Here is a 14,962-nt window from a genome sequence, read left to right as displayed (position 1 = left end):
GGCCGCGCTCGGGGTCCGCCCGGCCCGAGGCCCCGCCCCCCCGCCCGGAGCCGGCCGCGGTTGGCCCGCCCCGAGGCCCCGCCCCGCCCCGCGCCGGGCCCCCATTGGCCGCCGCGCGGCCCCGCCCCCGCGGCACGCGCCGGGCTTTGTGGGCGCCGACAGGTGCGGGCGCCCGGCGCGGGGAGCCCTGGGGGGCCCGCGCCGCCCCGCGCCCCCCGCCGCGGGCGGAGCCCTCGAGCCCCGCGCTCGCTCCCGGGGCGCCGACGTTCACTGCGCGCCGGGGGCGCCGCCGCCCGCACCCCGCCGGGCCCCGGCGCCGCTGCTCTTTGTTCCACGAGCGAGACGCCGCCCCGCGCCCCCCGCGCCCCCGCCCGCCCGCGCGCCAAGCCCCGGGGTCCGGCCGGACGCGAGGGCGCCTGGAAGGAGAGCGGCTCTCCGGGGAGCCCCGGCATTTACCCTGGGACACCAGACTCGGAACTGCGTCCCCAGGAACCCCCGACCGCGCTCACAGCCAGGACAGGCTGCGACGGCCAGGCTCGCGCCAGGTCCCCTCCGAGCACTTGCTCCGGGCCCAGACCTGACTCGTGGGGCCCCTGGGGGGTGGGGGGCGCCAGAGCTGACCAGCAGACTCACAGCAAGGGACGGGGACACTCTCCTTCCCCATGGGGGTGCTGGCCGGGCCTGACTTTATACTCACTGCCCCTGACTCCGGGGGGGGGGGGGGGGGTGAGTTCAGAAAGGGCGGAGTGGCACAGCCAGGGCCCCGGGCGCAGGCGGGCACTGGCCACCTCACACTAGGCCAGACAAATAAGGCACTGATCAGCAGAGCTCGTCACCCACCCGCAGAGCTGGTGTGAAGATGGCACCCTAAGGGGTGACTCGAGGCCCAAGCAGCAGGTGTGGGACGGATTCTCCACAAGGCCTCTGCGCCTGCTGCGAGCGCGGAGTGAGGGGAGCTCCTCCTGGCAGTCACCCACTGGGGAGGGGGCTCCCTCTGCACCCAGCAGCCCTGCCGCTCACTCCATACACAGGGATTCCTTCCTGGGGTTCCAGCCGGGGGGAAGGGCTGGTGATCGACATGGGAGAGAAAGGGGTGCTGAACTTCTGGAAGGGAAAACCAGGCTTCCTACTTGTCCCCGGGCCTGACAACCCTAAGGTGAAGCAGAAAGCACTGTGGTCATTTCCCCCGTCCCCTCTGACAGGAAAGGAAGGAGCGCTCCTGGCTCAACACCACAGCACCCCAAGTTCTCAGGGACAGCCTCCCCCTGTGATGTGACAGATCAGCCTCACAAGGGGCCAGGATCTCTCCTGGGGAAGGTACCTGCTAGGCTTGTTCTGCACCCCCTACCGCACCCCCACCCAGGATGCCCCATGGGGGCCGATCTGAGGGGTGTACACACGTAACACTGAGATGTCAGGGAAGAGTCGTCCTCATTTTCACCCTCAACTGGCCATCAATATGGCGTGAACAGCTCCTGGCGGAAATCCAGGCTACCAGGAGTCACTCTGGGCCGAGCACACACACCTGGGAGGGCCCCTGACTTCCTGGGCACGGCCAAGACACCCCATCACCACCCAGGCTGCCCTGGGTGGCCCCTCTGCCCTCCCCCCACACAGGAGGTGGCTCCTGGTCCCCTTCGCAACCACTACCACACTAACAGAGCACTAGAAAAACTTCATGAGAAAGAAAAGCTCCAAAATAAAAAGTAGAAAACTCAACTTTCCAGTGCCCATCACTGCTGATCCCCAGGCTTCCAGGGGGGAGCCCTCCATGTCGTCAGAGCCCGGACCCTCTGTGCCGCCATTGTCCCCTACTGGAAGGGCCACTGTCTCTGATCCACTCACCCAGCAAAGGGTCTGTCCCAGGTACCCTCCAAAACCCGGCATCCCTTAAGCCTTCAGGGGTCCTCTATAATCGGGAATGTAAAGCGGCAGCAGAGTAACACACACTGGCCCTGAGGCCCTGAGGCCCTGAGGCGTCCGGTCACACAGAAAGGGCCGCTGCTCCCATGTGAATTAAAAAACAAGGGCCTCCCAGGTGGCGCAGCAGGTTGAGCGCGGTGCTGTGAAGCTGTCTGGGCCTCTGCAGCACCGGTTCGATTCCCGGCCAGCTGGGGAAGATTCCCACAGGGTGCGGCAGACCTCTCCTGTCTCGCCCGCTGCTCCCCTCAGCAGTGTCTTTGGTCCATCTGCCTGTTCTGCTCCCCACTCTATCTCTGGTGAATTCTCTCACCCTCCCGCACATCTGGCCTATACCCCAGTTCTTGTATAAATAAATAAATCTAAAAAACAAAGCAAAACAAAACTCCCTCTCCAAAGCCATCTCCAAACAGGAGCCAGCATCAGGCACAAGGAGAGGCCCACTTAGGGCCCCCACTTCCCCCCAGGTCCTGCCTGGCTAGCCCTCCTCCAGGCGACTGGGTCGCTGGGTGGGGCTCCCCATGTGGGCCGACACAGGGCAGGGCCGTCCGGACTGTCCGCGGGCGTGAGTCTGCATGTGCATGGCCAGGTGGTGGTTCCGGTTGAAGGCCCGGCCGCACTGGGGGCACTGGTAGGGCCGCTCGCCCGTGTGGATGCGCTGGTGGCGGAAGAGGTCCGAGGGCCGGCGGAACGCCTTGCCGCAGTAGGGACAGGAGGGCCAGCCCTGGCTGTTGCCGGTGTGCAGGCGCTGGTGCAGCAGCAGGCTCTTGCGCTGCTGGAAGAAGCGTAGGCACTCGCTGCAGTGGTATACTTTGGTGGCCACTGGCCGCCGCCCCCCGAAGGCCCGGCCTGCCAGCGAGCGGCGGCCCTCAGGCTCCTCTGGCAGCCAGCGGATGACCGGGCCGGGCACCACCACCTCTCCTGGCTCCAGTGTGGAGTGGGCTTCCTCCCAGCCTGGGGGCGAGCTGGCCCGGGCGGCCTGGGGCTGCTCCTCCGCGTGAGTCCGCTGGTGGATGGTCAGGTTGATCTTGAGTCGGAAGCTCTGCCCACAGTCAGGACAAGGGAAGGTCCGCTCCCGCCGGCGAGGGAGGACGCGGGGCGGCTCCCCCAGAGCGCCTGCAGCCCGAGGGCTCCCTGCTCGCACCCTTGGCATGCCGGAGGCGTGAAGCCGGCTGGGTGCCCCCGTCTTGCTCTGGGGCCCTTTGGGAATTCTGCGCGGGGGCTGGCTGGGGGACGCCCCCAGGAGGAGCTGCTCCGGCATCATCTCATCCTCAGAGGACACCTCTGCCTTGATCGCCACCGCACCTCCGCCTGGGGAAGGAATCTCCAGTGACCACCAGCTCAGCGCACCCAGGCCCGGGGCCCCCAGCCCTGGCCCCCGCCCCTCATGGCAGTTACCACCTGCACACATCACCCACACTGCAGTCGAGTGGCCCCTCCCTAGAGGGAGCGCTAAAGACACCAGGAGGCAGGAGACAGAGCGGCCAGGGGGAGCCTGGAGGTCAGGGGTCAGTCAGAGAGGGGTGGGAAAACGAAGGGAGACCTGGGCCCTGAGTTAGGCTGACCACGCAGGAACCCAAGAGTCCTATGGCCCGAGTCCCTGTCTGTGAGGGAAGTGAGCCCCGCGGGTGCTGACTGCCACAGACGGGCTGGGGACTCAGCCACACGACAGGTCCACGCTGCGCGTCCTCGCCCTGCCCGGCAGCAGGCCGGCAGGTGACAGCAGAGAGGCATGAGGACCGGCTCCCCGCTGGCCTCACTTGACTCTGGCGGGGCAGGAGGCAAAAGGCTGCTGGACAGAGCAACAGGCAGTCTCGGAGCAGCTCCCTGGGCCCCTAACACCAGGAGGGGGAGGCCTGGCCATGGAGCCCCCGGGGACACAACCATTCTTCCAAGCCCTGTGGGGGCTGTTCAGCTCTGCCCTCTCCCGGGTCAGCCCCAGACATTCCCCCTGCTCTGGCCAGCACCAGGGCCTTGGCAGCTGGGCGCGCGGCCCGCTCAGGTGCCCACAGCCCACCCTCTGCAGGCCCGGGCCTACGACCAGATGATTTCCGCTCTTGCCGATGCATGAACTTAAACCACGAGCTGGGAAGCTGCTCTGGAGGGTGCCCCAGCCAGACCACTGGAGGACAGGGCTGGGGGTGGGGGTCTCCTTTCCCCAAACTTTACCCCACAACCCTCACTGGTAATTCATGACAGAACTTCATTACCATGTTAGAAATGACCCAACTGTTTTTAATTTTGTCCTACAGCTAGAGAACTGTTAAAGAGTCACCAATCATCTAAACTTGGGGGTAAAGCATTGGTGCATTTTAATGACCACGACATTCCTGAGCTTAGGAGAACCAGAGTCTCAGGCCCTGTTCCTTGCGAAGGCCGCGGCTGCCAGAGCGCTCCACTGGAAGCCCGCCAGGGCCTGGCCTCCCCACCGAGGCAGGTGCCCGGACAGATGGTGCCCGCACATGGGGGCATGTGTGCACCCAAGGACCCCTCTCCCCGGGACGGAAACCTGCCCCCAGGGAGAACAGGCAACACTCGCTTTTCCCTGCTCTTGACGGTGTAGGCCTGGTTTTACAGAAAAATCAGACTCAAGGTCGGGGGATACGAAATTCAAACCACAGGCTGCCACACAGACGGCGAGACTTGGCACCCAGGGATCCGGCCACGTCCCTGGCTGCCGTAATGCTGAAACGGGACCATGTGAACAGCCTTCCCATCACCACCACAGACCTGGGAGCCTGCAGCACCCTCTCCGCCAGGTCGGGCCACGATGGGGGGCCTTCCCAAGGGGAGCCCTCTGAGAAGAGTGCCCGGGGTGAGAAGGAAGCCCTCAGGAGTAAGGCCTTCTCAGCAACCCTCACAACCACCTCCACCCCGCTCCCCAGGGCCCCAAAGCAACTCTAAGGCTCTGCAGTGGCCACTAGGCCCCCCCCCCACTCCCCCACTCACCTGGCCCCAGGTCCCTGGGAGGGAAGATTGCCAGCTCCCCATCTGAAGAGTCTTCCTCCTGCTTGATGGAGGACAAAGCGCCAGCCCTGGCTGCAGGCCCTGTGAGAGAGTCCTGTGAGGCCTTTCCTTCCAAGGGCACGGCTGCTGCCTCTGAGCAGGCCCTGGACATGTCCTGGCCTCTGCCTAAAGACTGTGGGTGTCCCTGCACAGCCTCCCCTTCAGAGAGTGGAGAGCCAGGAGTCACACCCACAATTCCAGGGCAGATGGTGCCTGCAACTCGTCCCTTTGCAGCAACTCTCACCCCAATGGACCTCAAAAGGACAGAGGGCTCATGGAGGGCAGCCCCCAGGCATAGCTCCAGGGACCAAGAGAAGAGGCCATCTCTCCTACCCCATGAGCAGAGGCCAGACTCGGCAGGGAAGGAGGGGACATCACCACCCACCTCAGGGAGCCAATACTCGGTGGGGAGGACTGAAGAGGCCCAGAGCTGACCAGAGACTGGTCAGGCCAGCGGGAGGAAGGGGCACAAGGGGCCAAGTACAGGCTGGAAACAGAGGACCCCTGGGTCACCACGTACCATGCTAAATGCCCCAAGTCCTGTCCACTTCTGTGGAAGGGTGGACAGACCGCCTCTAAACACAAGCAGAGGACAGTGGAAGGGGCCCCTCCCTGGCCTTCGGTGAGGACACGCAGGGAGGAAGGCGTGTGCCGGGCAGAGGACAGATGGCCCATGCTGTAACTGGTGTGAGGGCCTTGCACGCCCCGCCCTCGCTCCAGCCCCTCCACGGAGGAAACCAGGCCTCTGTTTTCTCCTGCTGAAAATGCTGTTTGCTCCCCAAAACCCCCCTTCCTCCAAGGGCTGTCTCAGGGGCCCCAGCCCTCTTCCCCACGCTGATTCTCTGGGCTGCTTCTCTGACACCGACCAGAAGGCCACCTGGCCACCTCCCTCACCGGTGCTGGGCCCAGCCAGGGCGACTCCCGACTCCGAGTCTGGCGGGCGCTGGGGAGCCTGGCCTTCTCGTGGCTCCTCCTGGGCGGCGCTGACCGGGCTCGGGGTGTGCTCTAGGTCTGGAGGGAGGCCTGGGAATGCAAAGCAGTGACGGTGAGGCCCCCGTGGTGGAGGAGCCTCTGGGGGGCGGCAACGTCCACCCCTGGGCACCAGTGAGCACAGGCCGTGACGGTGACGCTGCCTTTGCTGACCATCCAGCAGCTCGTCTGGGCTGAAGCCTCCAGGTCTGAGAAGGAAGCCCCAGGTGAGGTGACTTACCTGATAGTGCCAGACGTGGCGGGATGCAGTGGGATTGAGGGCCTGGGTGTTTGGGGACTACCCGCTGCGCAGCAGTTCCCAATCCCAGGTCCTCCAGCAGGCCAGTGTGTAAGAACCCCCAGGGAACACCCCTAAGATTCTCATCAGTGGGTGTTAGTGCAAACATCTGTGACTATGCACACTTCACACAGGGGCCTGCACAGCGTGTGACCACATCAGTAGCCTGCACAGCACATGACCACACTAACTCCACGCCGACACATTCTTATCTGTGACCAGGCAGACAGAACTTCTCCATGTTTGACCACATTCTCTGTTGGCCAGGCTATGGGGAAAGAGTCCTTTCACAATGCCCACGGGGATGCACAGGATACCACCCTACAGAGAGGAATTTAGTGATAAATTCTCAAAAAACTCCGGCAGTCATTTACTGCTGACCCAGCAATCCAGCTTCGAGGACTCTAGCCAAAGACACATCGGCTGACTTGTGTGCAGAGTCTTCCCTACAGCACTGTTCCTATCAGCTGGACATGGGAACCACCCCAATGGCCACCGGCAGGGCTGGTCAAATAAACCATGTAGGTCACGCCACAGGACATTCTGCACCCACAAAAGAAATGAGGACGATCTCTACTACGGACAGGCGCGAGCTCCAGGCAAACTGTCTGACTGGTGAGGGATACAAATGAACTCGGGGTCACTGTTATTTTCAAAAAGTAACCCTGAAGGTATTGCTATCAACAAGTCACTGATCAAAGCACTACACGTGGGGTGGCTGGCAGGCTGGACATGAGCCCCCCAAGATGTGTCCTGTGAGCCGCGGTGGCTTTGCCAGCATGCAAGTCTTACACAGCCAAGAGGTTAAGCAAAATCAAAGAGCAAAAAAAGCCATCTCTAAACAGTCTTCAAAGAAAAGAAAGAGAACATAACTGTGTATCAAGGTGGTGACACAACCACATAGAGAAAAGAATTATTCCCAGGTGACTTTTTTTTAATGATTTTTTAAATTTAAATTTTATTTTTATATTCCCCATACAATTACAACCCCCTTATTTTGACCCCAACCCCTCCTTTTCCCACCCCCCACCCTCCCAGGTGACTTTTGAAGGCATTATTTTGTCTATCAATTCTGAATAGAGTGCATTCAGAATACGAAAAGCTGCAAAAAAATCTCAGATCACCATCAAAAATCTACTTGTTAGTAGCAACATTAGCTTCATTATTTTTGGTATACATTTTTAAAGATTGATTTTATGCATGCATGCATACAAGAACTAGGGTCCAGGCCAGAGGTGGGGGGAGGGCGGTGAGAAGATTCACCAGAGAGAGAATGGGGAACAGAACAGATGGATCCACTGAAATCCACTGCTGAGGGGAGCAGCAGGGAGACAGGAGAGGTCTGCTGTGCCCTGTGGGTCAGCTCCCTGGCAGCTCCCTAGCCAGGGTTGGGACTCAGTCCACAGTGGTGATAGAGCTGAGACTTAACACCTAGGCCACCCGGGAGTCCTTCATTATTTTTGAAACTGAAAGGTATTACAGGATAATGAAATATCAGATTGGGATAGAAAATAATACACGTGAGTGATTATAGTTAGGAATTCAAGATTTCCATGGGAAAGAAAAGCGATATACAAGTCTGAACTCAGAGAGCACTGAATTTGAATTAGAATTGTCATTATGAACTCATGATTTTTTTTTTTTCTTTTCAAAAACATATATTTTCTGGAAAGGGCTAGAAACTGCCAAAAATCTGCACTCACACTGTGGTGTGTACAATCCATTCCTCCCTGAAAGAATTCAAAATTCCTCGGAGACACGTGTGGAGCTGGAAATCTAGAGCACCTGCAGGTCACCTTGACCAAGGGGCTCCCACGAGCTAATGAAGGGGAAATTCAAGCAGGTAAGTAATGGCTGCAAAGGGCTGGCATATATAAAGTACTCAACGAATAATAAAGGAATAATAATAATAAGGAATAATAATAAAGGAAAAAGCAGCCATGTTGGTCACCTTTGGAGGTGTCTGAGGCAGCAACGGCCGTTCTGAAAATGGATGAAGGAAAAGAATTAAGCATCAGTCCTGACTTCTCTTGGGGTAACTAGCAGAGCTGATCAGGGAGATCACACTTTATAAGAGCCTCAGCTATTCACTGCACAAGTATGACAGCATTTCGCCAGTTCTGCAACCCCGCCTGAGATAGAGAAGAGCCGCCCTCAGGCTATTACAGTCCCAGGCGCCAGGCCAAGGGGGCGATCTGTGGAGAGGCCCTGTCATTGCAAGATGAGGCTGGCATCACAACAGAGACCCCCCGTGCCTCCTGACGCCACCCGGCAGGAGCCCCCGCACCACGCCACAGCAGCCTCGCTGGGGAGACTGAGGCCCAGGAGCCAGGCAGCCGCATCCACAGTTCATCGGAAATATGGGGGCAGAGCAACGCCCAACACCGCAGCCGGCATGCGGGAAAGAGCAGCGTTTAAAGGACGGAAAGTAACTAGGCTGCTCTTTCTGCCCGCCCGTGGCTCCGCAAGCGTCCTTTGCTCTTCTGTCCCCTTTCAATAAACCTGTTCCTTTGGATACATATATAAAAAATAATAATAAAAGGACAGACAATATCTGAGGCTAAAGAGGGAGGTGGGGTGGGCCTTCCGCTGATGAATGGAGAACACGAGGGGAAGCGCTGGCGCTGCACTGACGCAGGAGCCCGAAAGCCCCCTCGGGAAAGCAGCTGCACCCACGGTCGTCACAGGGTGCAGAAGCCCTTTACAGGAACTGTCCAGAGGAGGCAGCCCCAGATTAGTGGGACAGGGCAGAGGGCAGAACAGACACCACCACCCTCTAACAGGCTTGGGTTTCTGTTTGGTGCACCGAGAAAATGAAGACAATGTCAGGCTGTAGCGGGGGGGCACGCAGTTCTGTGAATGTAGCAAAGTCACCAGGCCGGGCTTTAATCTGGGGCTCATATGCATGTGCCTTACAGCCCCATAAAGCTGTGACCGCGGGGAGGTGGCTCCTGCAGGCTTTGTATAATCCAAATGCAAAATCTGGGTTTATTAAATGAGGACCCAAACAACTAGGAAAGCATATTCGAGGCTGTCGGGGGCCAGAGCAGGGCCTGGGTGTTAGATCGCGACCCACTGGGGGGGGGGGGGTCATGGTGTTGTGGTTCTATTTAGGAAAAGGGGGAACGGGAGATGGATGAAGCAAATGTGGCAAGAGCATGGCCACTGCTGAATGCGGGTGAAGATCACTTAGGGGTTCACTGCACTCTTCTACTTTCACTGGGTTTCACAGTGGAATGGCCCCAGAAGATTCTGACATGCAGTAGACTCTAGAACCCCTACACCAGCCTCTCCGCTGGGCGTGCCCATTTTCACAGAGAGACACAGGCACACTAGGAGCCTGACCGGGCTGGAGAGGTTCAAGTTTGGGAAGAAGAGATGGAGGGGCGCCAAGGACGTGGTAATGGTGCTGTGAGCAGTAAGCCCCCACTTCCCGGCAAAGCCCAGCCCTCCATCTGTGTCGGGAGCCCAGGACGACTGAGCGAGGCGAGGATGAGCCTCACGCAAATCAGACACCCTGTGGCTCCAAGACCAAAGCTCTAGGCCCGGACTCGGGGTGCAGCCTGCCTGGCCGTTCCGCCCGGCGCCCCCACTCACCAGGGTCCGGCCTCCGTGGGCCTGCTGCCGCTCTCGCACTCCCCTCCTCCAGGCCCCACGGGCCTTTGGGACAAGGCTCCTCTCCGCGCTCCATGCGCGCAAGGATATCTGGTTTGGAGATGGCATAATCTGCGAGCAGAGGGGGGGACTGCGTCAGGAAGGGGCACCTGCCCCTGGAGATGCAGCACCGCTGAGGAGCAGAAGCCAGAGCCAAGGAACAGACGCAGGAGGCCAGGTCCCCCCTACGCGGCCTCACCCAGGGAGACCAGCGTCTCGTAGTTGCCCCGCATCACGTGCTTGTAGAGCTCCTTTTGCCACTCGTCCAGCTTGCCCCACTCCAGCTCTGAGAAATACACGGCCACGTCGTCAAAGGTCACGGGCACCTGGAACCACAAGCGTCAGGCGAGCTCACCCCCACACCGCCAGGCACGTCCCCCCCCACGTCCTGCCCCGGCCCCATGCCCCGGAGCTACCTTGGGGGTCTCCCCCTTGCTGCCGGGGGGCAGCCGCAGGATCCAGAAGTTCCTGTTCCTCAGCAGGTTCTCCATGTTCTCCAGCCGGCGCTGCAGCAGCCCGTACTCCTGCAGCAGCGTCCCCAGCACGGCCCACTTGCCCTCCAGCTGGTTCCCGAACTCCACGGCCGTCTTCTCGCAGTCGGCCAGCTTCTTCTCGGCCGTGCCCGCCCGCCCCTCCAGAGTCAGCACGCGGGCCAGGCAGGAGTCCACCTTCTTCTCCAAGGCCTGAATGGCAGCCACCACCGTCCACAGCGTGATCTCCGTGGAGTAGAGGTAGGAGCTCTTCTCAGCAGCCGGCTGGGGGGAGGGGGAGGGTGTGGAAGGCCTCCCATCCTCTGTTTGCTTGTCCCTGTCCACAGCCTGTCCACAGGAAAAGAAAGGAGAGATGTTATCAGAACTGTGCATGCCGAATGTCCGCCTGAGGCAGAACAGCACCTGGCCGGGTAAAGTCCCACCTGGGCCGCTAGGGCAGCCAGGCAGCCAGGGAGGCGGGGACTCGGGTGAGAGCCCGGCCTCCAGGCAGGAGGCCTGGGCTGGACCAGCGCTCCAGGTCGGAAAGCAGGGAAAACTGGGAAGGAGGCGCGAGTCATGACATGGACAGCTGACAGCTGACCCCCTCGCGGGTCTGGTCTCCTCTGCAAAGCAGGAAACTGCCTCGGGAGCCCAGAGAACGGGGCTCTCAGCCAGAGCCTGGGGCGACGGGAACTCTGCTCCTCGAACCTCTTGCAAGTTCACTTCTACATGGAAAAAGACGGAGCAGAGAACTGGCTGCAGGACGGGACAGTGAGCAGCAAGGACACAAGATCTCCAGGGAGAGCTCGGGGCGAGGGCTCAGGCGAGGGGGGCCTGGCGTGGGTACTGCTGAGAGGAGAGATGAGGGTGTTTTGGCTCGGGGTGCCTATGAACCACTCCCAGGGCCTTTCTCCTTGCTCTCTCGCACTCCACTCCATTCAGCGCCTGGGAAGAGGCTGCAGAAGAGCCTCAGCCCACTCGGCGCCAGCCTCACCCTCGCGGGGGCAGCAGCCAGCCGGTCCTTGCTGGAAGCCTCATGGGAAAGACAAGTGACATCGCCCCTCATTCACTGTCACGGGCCACTCACCACCAACCCTATCCACCTGACTTCCAGAATTATCTCCATACCCTCCTCTCTTCTCCATGAAGGCCAAGCCCCTGGTCGCCGCAGCAGCACTCACATCCCCCTCTGTCCCCCAGATATTTCCGACGAGTGGCCAGTATTCTTTTAAATACACAGACTAGGTCATTTCAGTCCCCTTCTTAAAATGTCAGTAGCTTCCCCACAAACCTAGAACAACACCCCAGCCTGCCGTCACGCCCCCGCCCCCCTCCCTGACTTGACACCCCCAACCTGGCCTTCCTGGGGGCCTTGTTTTATTGCGCTTCACTTTGTGGCATTTTGCAGAAACTGGGTTTTAGGTTTTGCTTTTTTAACAAATTGCAGGTTTGTGGCCGCCCTGCTTTCGGCCCCACTCTCCCGGCAGTGCGCACAGGGGTCTCCAGCATGTTGAACCGTGGCGTAGACATAACACCATCACACACCATCGCACGCAGCTGGCTGCAGTGGAGTGTAAATACGACTCTGCAGGCCCCGGAAACTGCGACGTGTGACTCCCTCCACCAGGACACCCGCGCTCCCGGGGTGGCCCGGCACTGAAGCCGGCATCTCGAGGGCGCCTCCCGGCCAGCTCCTGGCAGGCATTAGGGAGAGACAGCCCCTGGCCGAGAGAGACCCTCACCGCCCACTTGGGAGAAGCAGGCCCCCGAATCGCTGCACTGGTCACTGTGAGGAGTCCCCGCCGTGGCCTGAGGTTGGGCTTGTTTTCCCAGGAGATGTGAATTCGAGGAGGGTCACTCGCCTGTCGTCCCAGATCCTAAAAGGTCCTCACCCACAGCAGATGCTCCCTAAGTGCCGATGAGTGACCAGACAGTGGCACACACTCAGTGGACAGCTTACTCGACGCCGTCACAGTACAGGTACAAAGGGGCACGCAGGAAAACTGTGTCCTTCCCCATCTGCAGGGGACACTCTGCACAGAAGGAGGTCAGCGTGAACAGGTGTGCTGCCACGGGCCCCAGGCGTGGAGGGCAGACGGGGCGGGCTCGTGGGCTCTCCCGGGCTGCAAGGCGGCAGGAGCGGCCGGGGACCGGCAGGGCAGGAGAGTGGGCCCGGGGCTGGGCCCCAGCAAGCAGGAGGGTCAAGCCTCGGCCCGACCTGCTCCCACCCGGCCCGGCCACTACCGGGGAGGCCTGGAGGGCGCACCCCGCCTGCGAGGGCAGGGAAGTTCCTCCTCTCACGGCATCCTGAAGGGTCGCGGTTTCGGAACCTTCCTCGCGGGGCATCAGTCACAGGAGGTGCCGCTTGCGGGGCGCTTCCCAGTGCCCCCCGGCACGTCAAGGGCCGGGCGTGCCGGGCGCCGCGCCTCGCGGCCAGCTCTGCCCCGCGGGTCCGCCGCGCACAGCCCCGCCGGGCGCAGGCCGGGCCTCTCCCCGCGGCCGCGGCGCCGGGCGCCTCCGCGGGCTCCCTCCCCGCCGGCCGGGCAGCGCGCGCCTCCCCCGGGGCCGCCCGGGGCGCCCGCCCGAGACAGCGCGGGCCGCGCGGGGCCGGTCGAGGCCGCCAGGGCCGCCGCCCGCCGTCTGGGCCGCCCGGGCGCGGGGCCTGCGCGCCGGCCGGACGCGGACGAGGCGGCCCGCGCGGGCCCGGCCGGAGGCCCCGACCCCGCGCGCGCCCGACGGCGGCGGCACTTACCGGGGCGGGCGGCGCGGCGGCCATGCTGCGCTCCCTCCGCGGCGGCCGGGCCGGCGGGTCGGGCTGGGCGCGGCGCGGGCGGCGGGAGGCGGAGCGGAGCCGCCCAGCCTCGGAGCTGCCCGGGCGGCCGCGAGCTGCGTCCGAGCCACGTGCCCCGCCGGCCCTTTAAAAAGGAGCAGCGCGGCGGCCGGGCCCGAGGCGCGCAGCGCCCCCTGCAGCCCGAGGGGCCCGCGCCGGCCCCGCCCGCGCCCGGGCCGCGCCCGCCGGGCCCCGTCGGCCGCAGGCGACCCCGGACCCGCCCAGGCGCAGGCGGGCCCGCCGGGCCTCACCCCCCTCCGGGGCCCGGGCAGTGGGCGCCCGCGGGGACCTCACCCCCTCCGGGGCCCGGGCAGGGGGCGCCCGCGGGGACCTCACCCCCTCCGGGGCCCGGGCAGTGGGCGCCCGCGGGGACCTCACCCCCTCCGGGGCCCGGGCAGGGGGCGCCCGCGGGGACCTCACCCCCTCCGGGGCCCGGGCAGGGGGCGCCCGCCGGGCCTCACCCCGCTCCGGGGCCCGGGCAGGGGGCGCCCGCGGGGACCTCACCCCCTCCGGGGCCCGGGCAGGGGGCGCCCGCCGGGCCTCACCCCCCTCCGGGGCCCGGGCAGGGGGCGCCCGCGGGGACCTCACCCCCCTCCGGGGCCCGGGCAGGGGGCGCCCGCGGGGACCTCACCCCCCTCCGGGGCCCGGGCAGGGGGCGCCCGCCGGGCCTCACCCCCCTCTGGGGCCCGGGCAGGGGGCGCCCGCGGGGACCTCACCCCCTCCGGGGCCCGGGCAGGGGGCGCCCGCGGGGACCTCACCCCCTCCGGGGCCTGGGCAGGGGGCGCCCGCGGGGACCTCACCCCCTCCGGGGCCCGGGCAGGCGGCGCCCAGCGTCCCACCCCGGGAACCGGCAGGGCGCGAATGAGCGGGACACGTTGGAATTTGGGGAGTTTCCGCCTGGAAGGGGAAAAGCCGGGCAGACCTTCCGGGGCAGCGCAAGTGCACATGGATGTGCCGGTTCAACAGCGCCCCCAAAGTCCCTATGGGAATCCCGGGTCTCTCCCTCCCCTGGGGGAGACAAGCCGCAGGCAAAGGGCCCTCCGTGCCATCCCCCGTCTTCGCTCGCCGGTCAGCAACCAAGATGGGGGGATCCTGGGGTGTCGTGACTAACCCCCCTGTCCTCCCCCCTCACCCAGGTGCCCTCCTCCGGAAAACCAGCGTGCCCGTGAGTGACAGGTGTGCTGCCGGCGGCGGCGTCGGGTCGATTTTCTGTCTTTTCCGTACTTCCCATTCGTCCTACCGTCCAGCCCCTGCAGGTTCCCCCGAAACTACTCTGCAGATTTGCTGCTTTACTGTTTTGGCGGGGGTGGGGGGAGGCAGGAGAGAAAATTATTTGCCTGAGTGGACCTGTATTTGGGGCAAGAGGTTAGGACGTGTGACTTGAAGGGAACAAGCAGTCAATGCAAAATATGGCGTTGCTCCTCGTGGACGCCCTCACTGGAGTAACGTGGCCTAATAACGTGGCCTAACAGGCAATTTGCAAAGTGCGCTGAGGACATCAGAACATCTGGGTCAGTCAGACCAACATATAAAGGCTTAAAAATACTGGCAAGTTGTAATCCTGGAAATGTAAGGCAATGTTCAGGGCACACAGGGGTCTGGAGAATGGCTTGGAGAGAGAGAATGGTAGCGTCTTGCCAAGTCCTATTCAGGTAAGTGACAGCTGGTCTTAGCAGTCTCCTAGCAAGTCAGTGGTACTCAGATGTTGGCAGAGCTTGCTCACCTGAGTGCTGGTTGAAATACAGACTGCTGGGCGGGCTGAGCTTCCAGGTCTGAAGCTGGAAAGGCTGGCGGTGACCAGAATTTGCTGTTCTA

At 62.8% G+C, this 14,962-nt stretch overlaps 1 protein-coding gene across 1 annotated transcript; it reads right to left on the bottom strand.

Moving 5' to 3' along the window:
• Window positions 1-2,398: 2,398 nt before the first annotated feature.
• Window positions 2,399-13,093, bottom strand: ZNF783 (zinc finger protein 783; the record flags this gene model as incomplete). The annotated part of the gene is made up of 10 exons (XM_084230701.1): window positions 2,399-3,231; window positions 4,870-4,968; window positions 5,821-5,949; window positions 9,710-9,919; window positions 10,047-10,173; window positions 10,264-10,665; window positions 10,761-10,873; window positions 11,863-12,011; window positions 12,278-12,495; window positions 13,070-13,093. 10 exons carry the CDS (start codon window positions 13,091-13,093, stop codon window positions 2,399-2,401), a joined length of 2,304 nt encoding a protein of 767 aa, XP_084086827.1.
• Between the last annotated feature and the right edge of the window lie 1,869 nt (window positions 13,094-14,962).

This window comes from Talpa europaea (assembly GCF_964194135.1).
Source record: "Talpa europaea genome assembly, chromosome: 3".
In the NCBI taxonomy this organism is placed as follows: Eukaryota; Metazoa; Chordata; class Mammalia; order Eulipotyphla; family Talpidae; genus Talpa; species Talpa europaea.
This window is presented reverse-complemented; position numbering and strand designations above follow the sequence as displayed.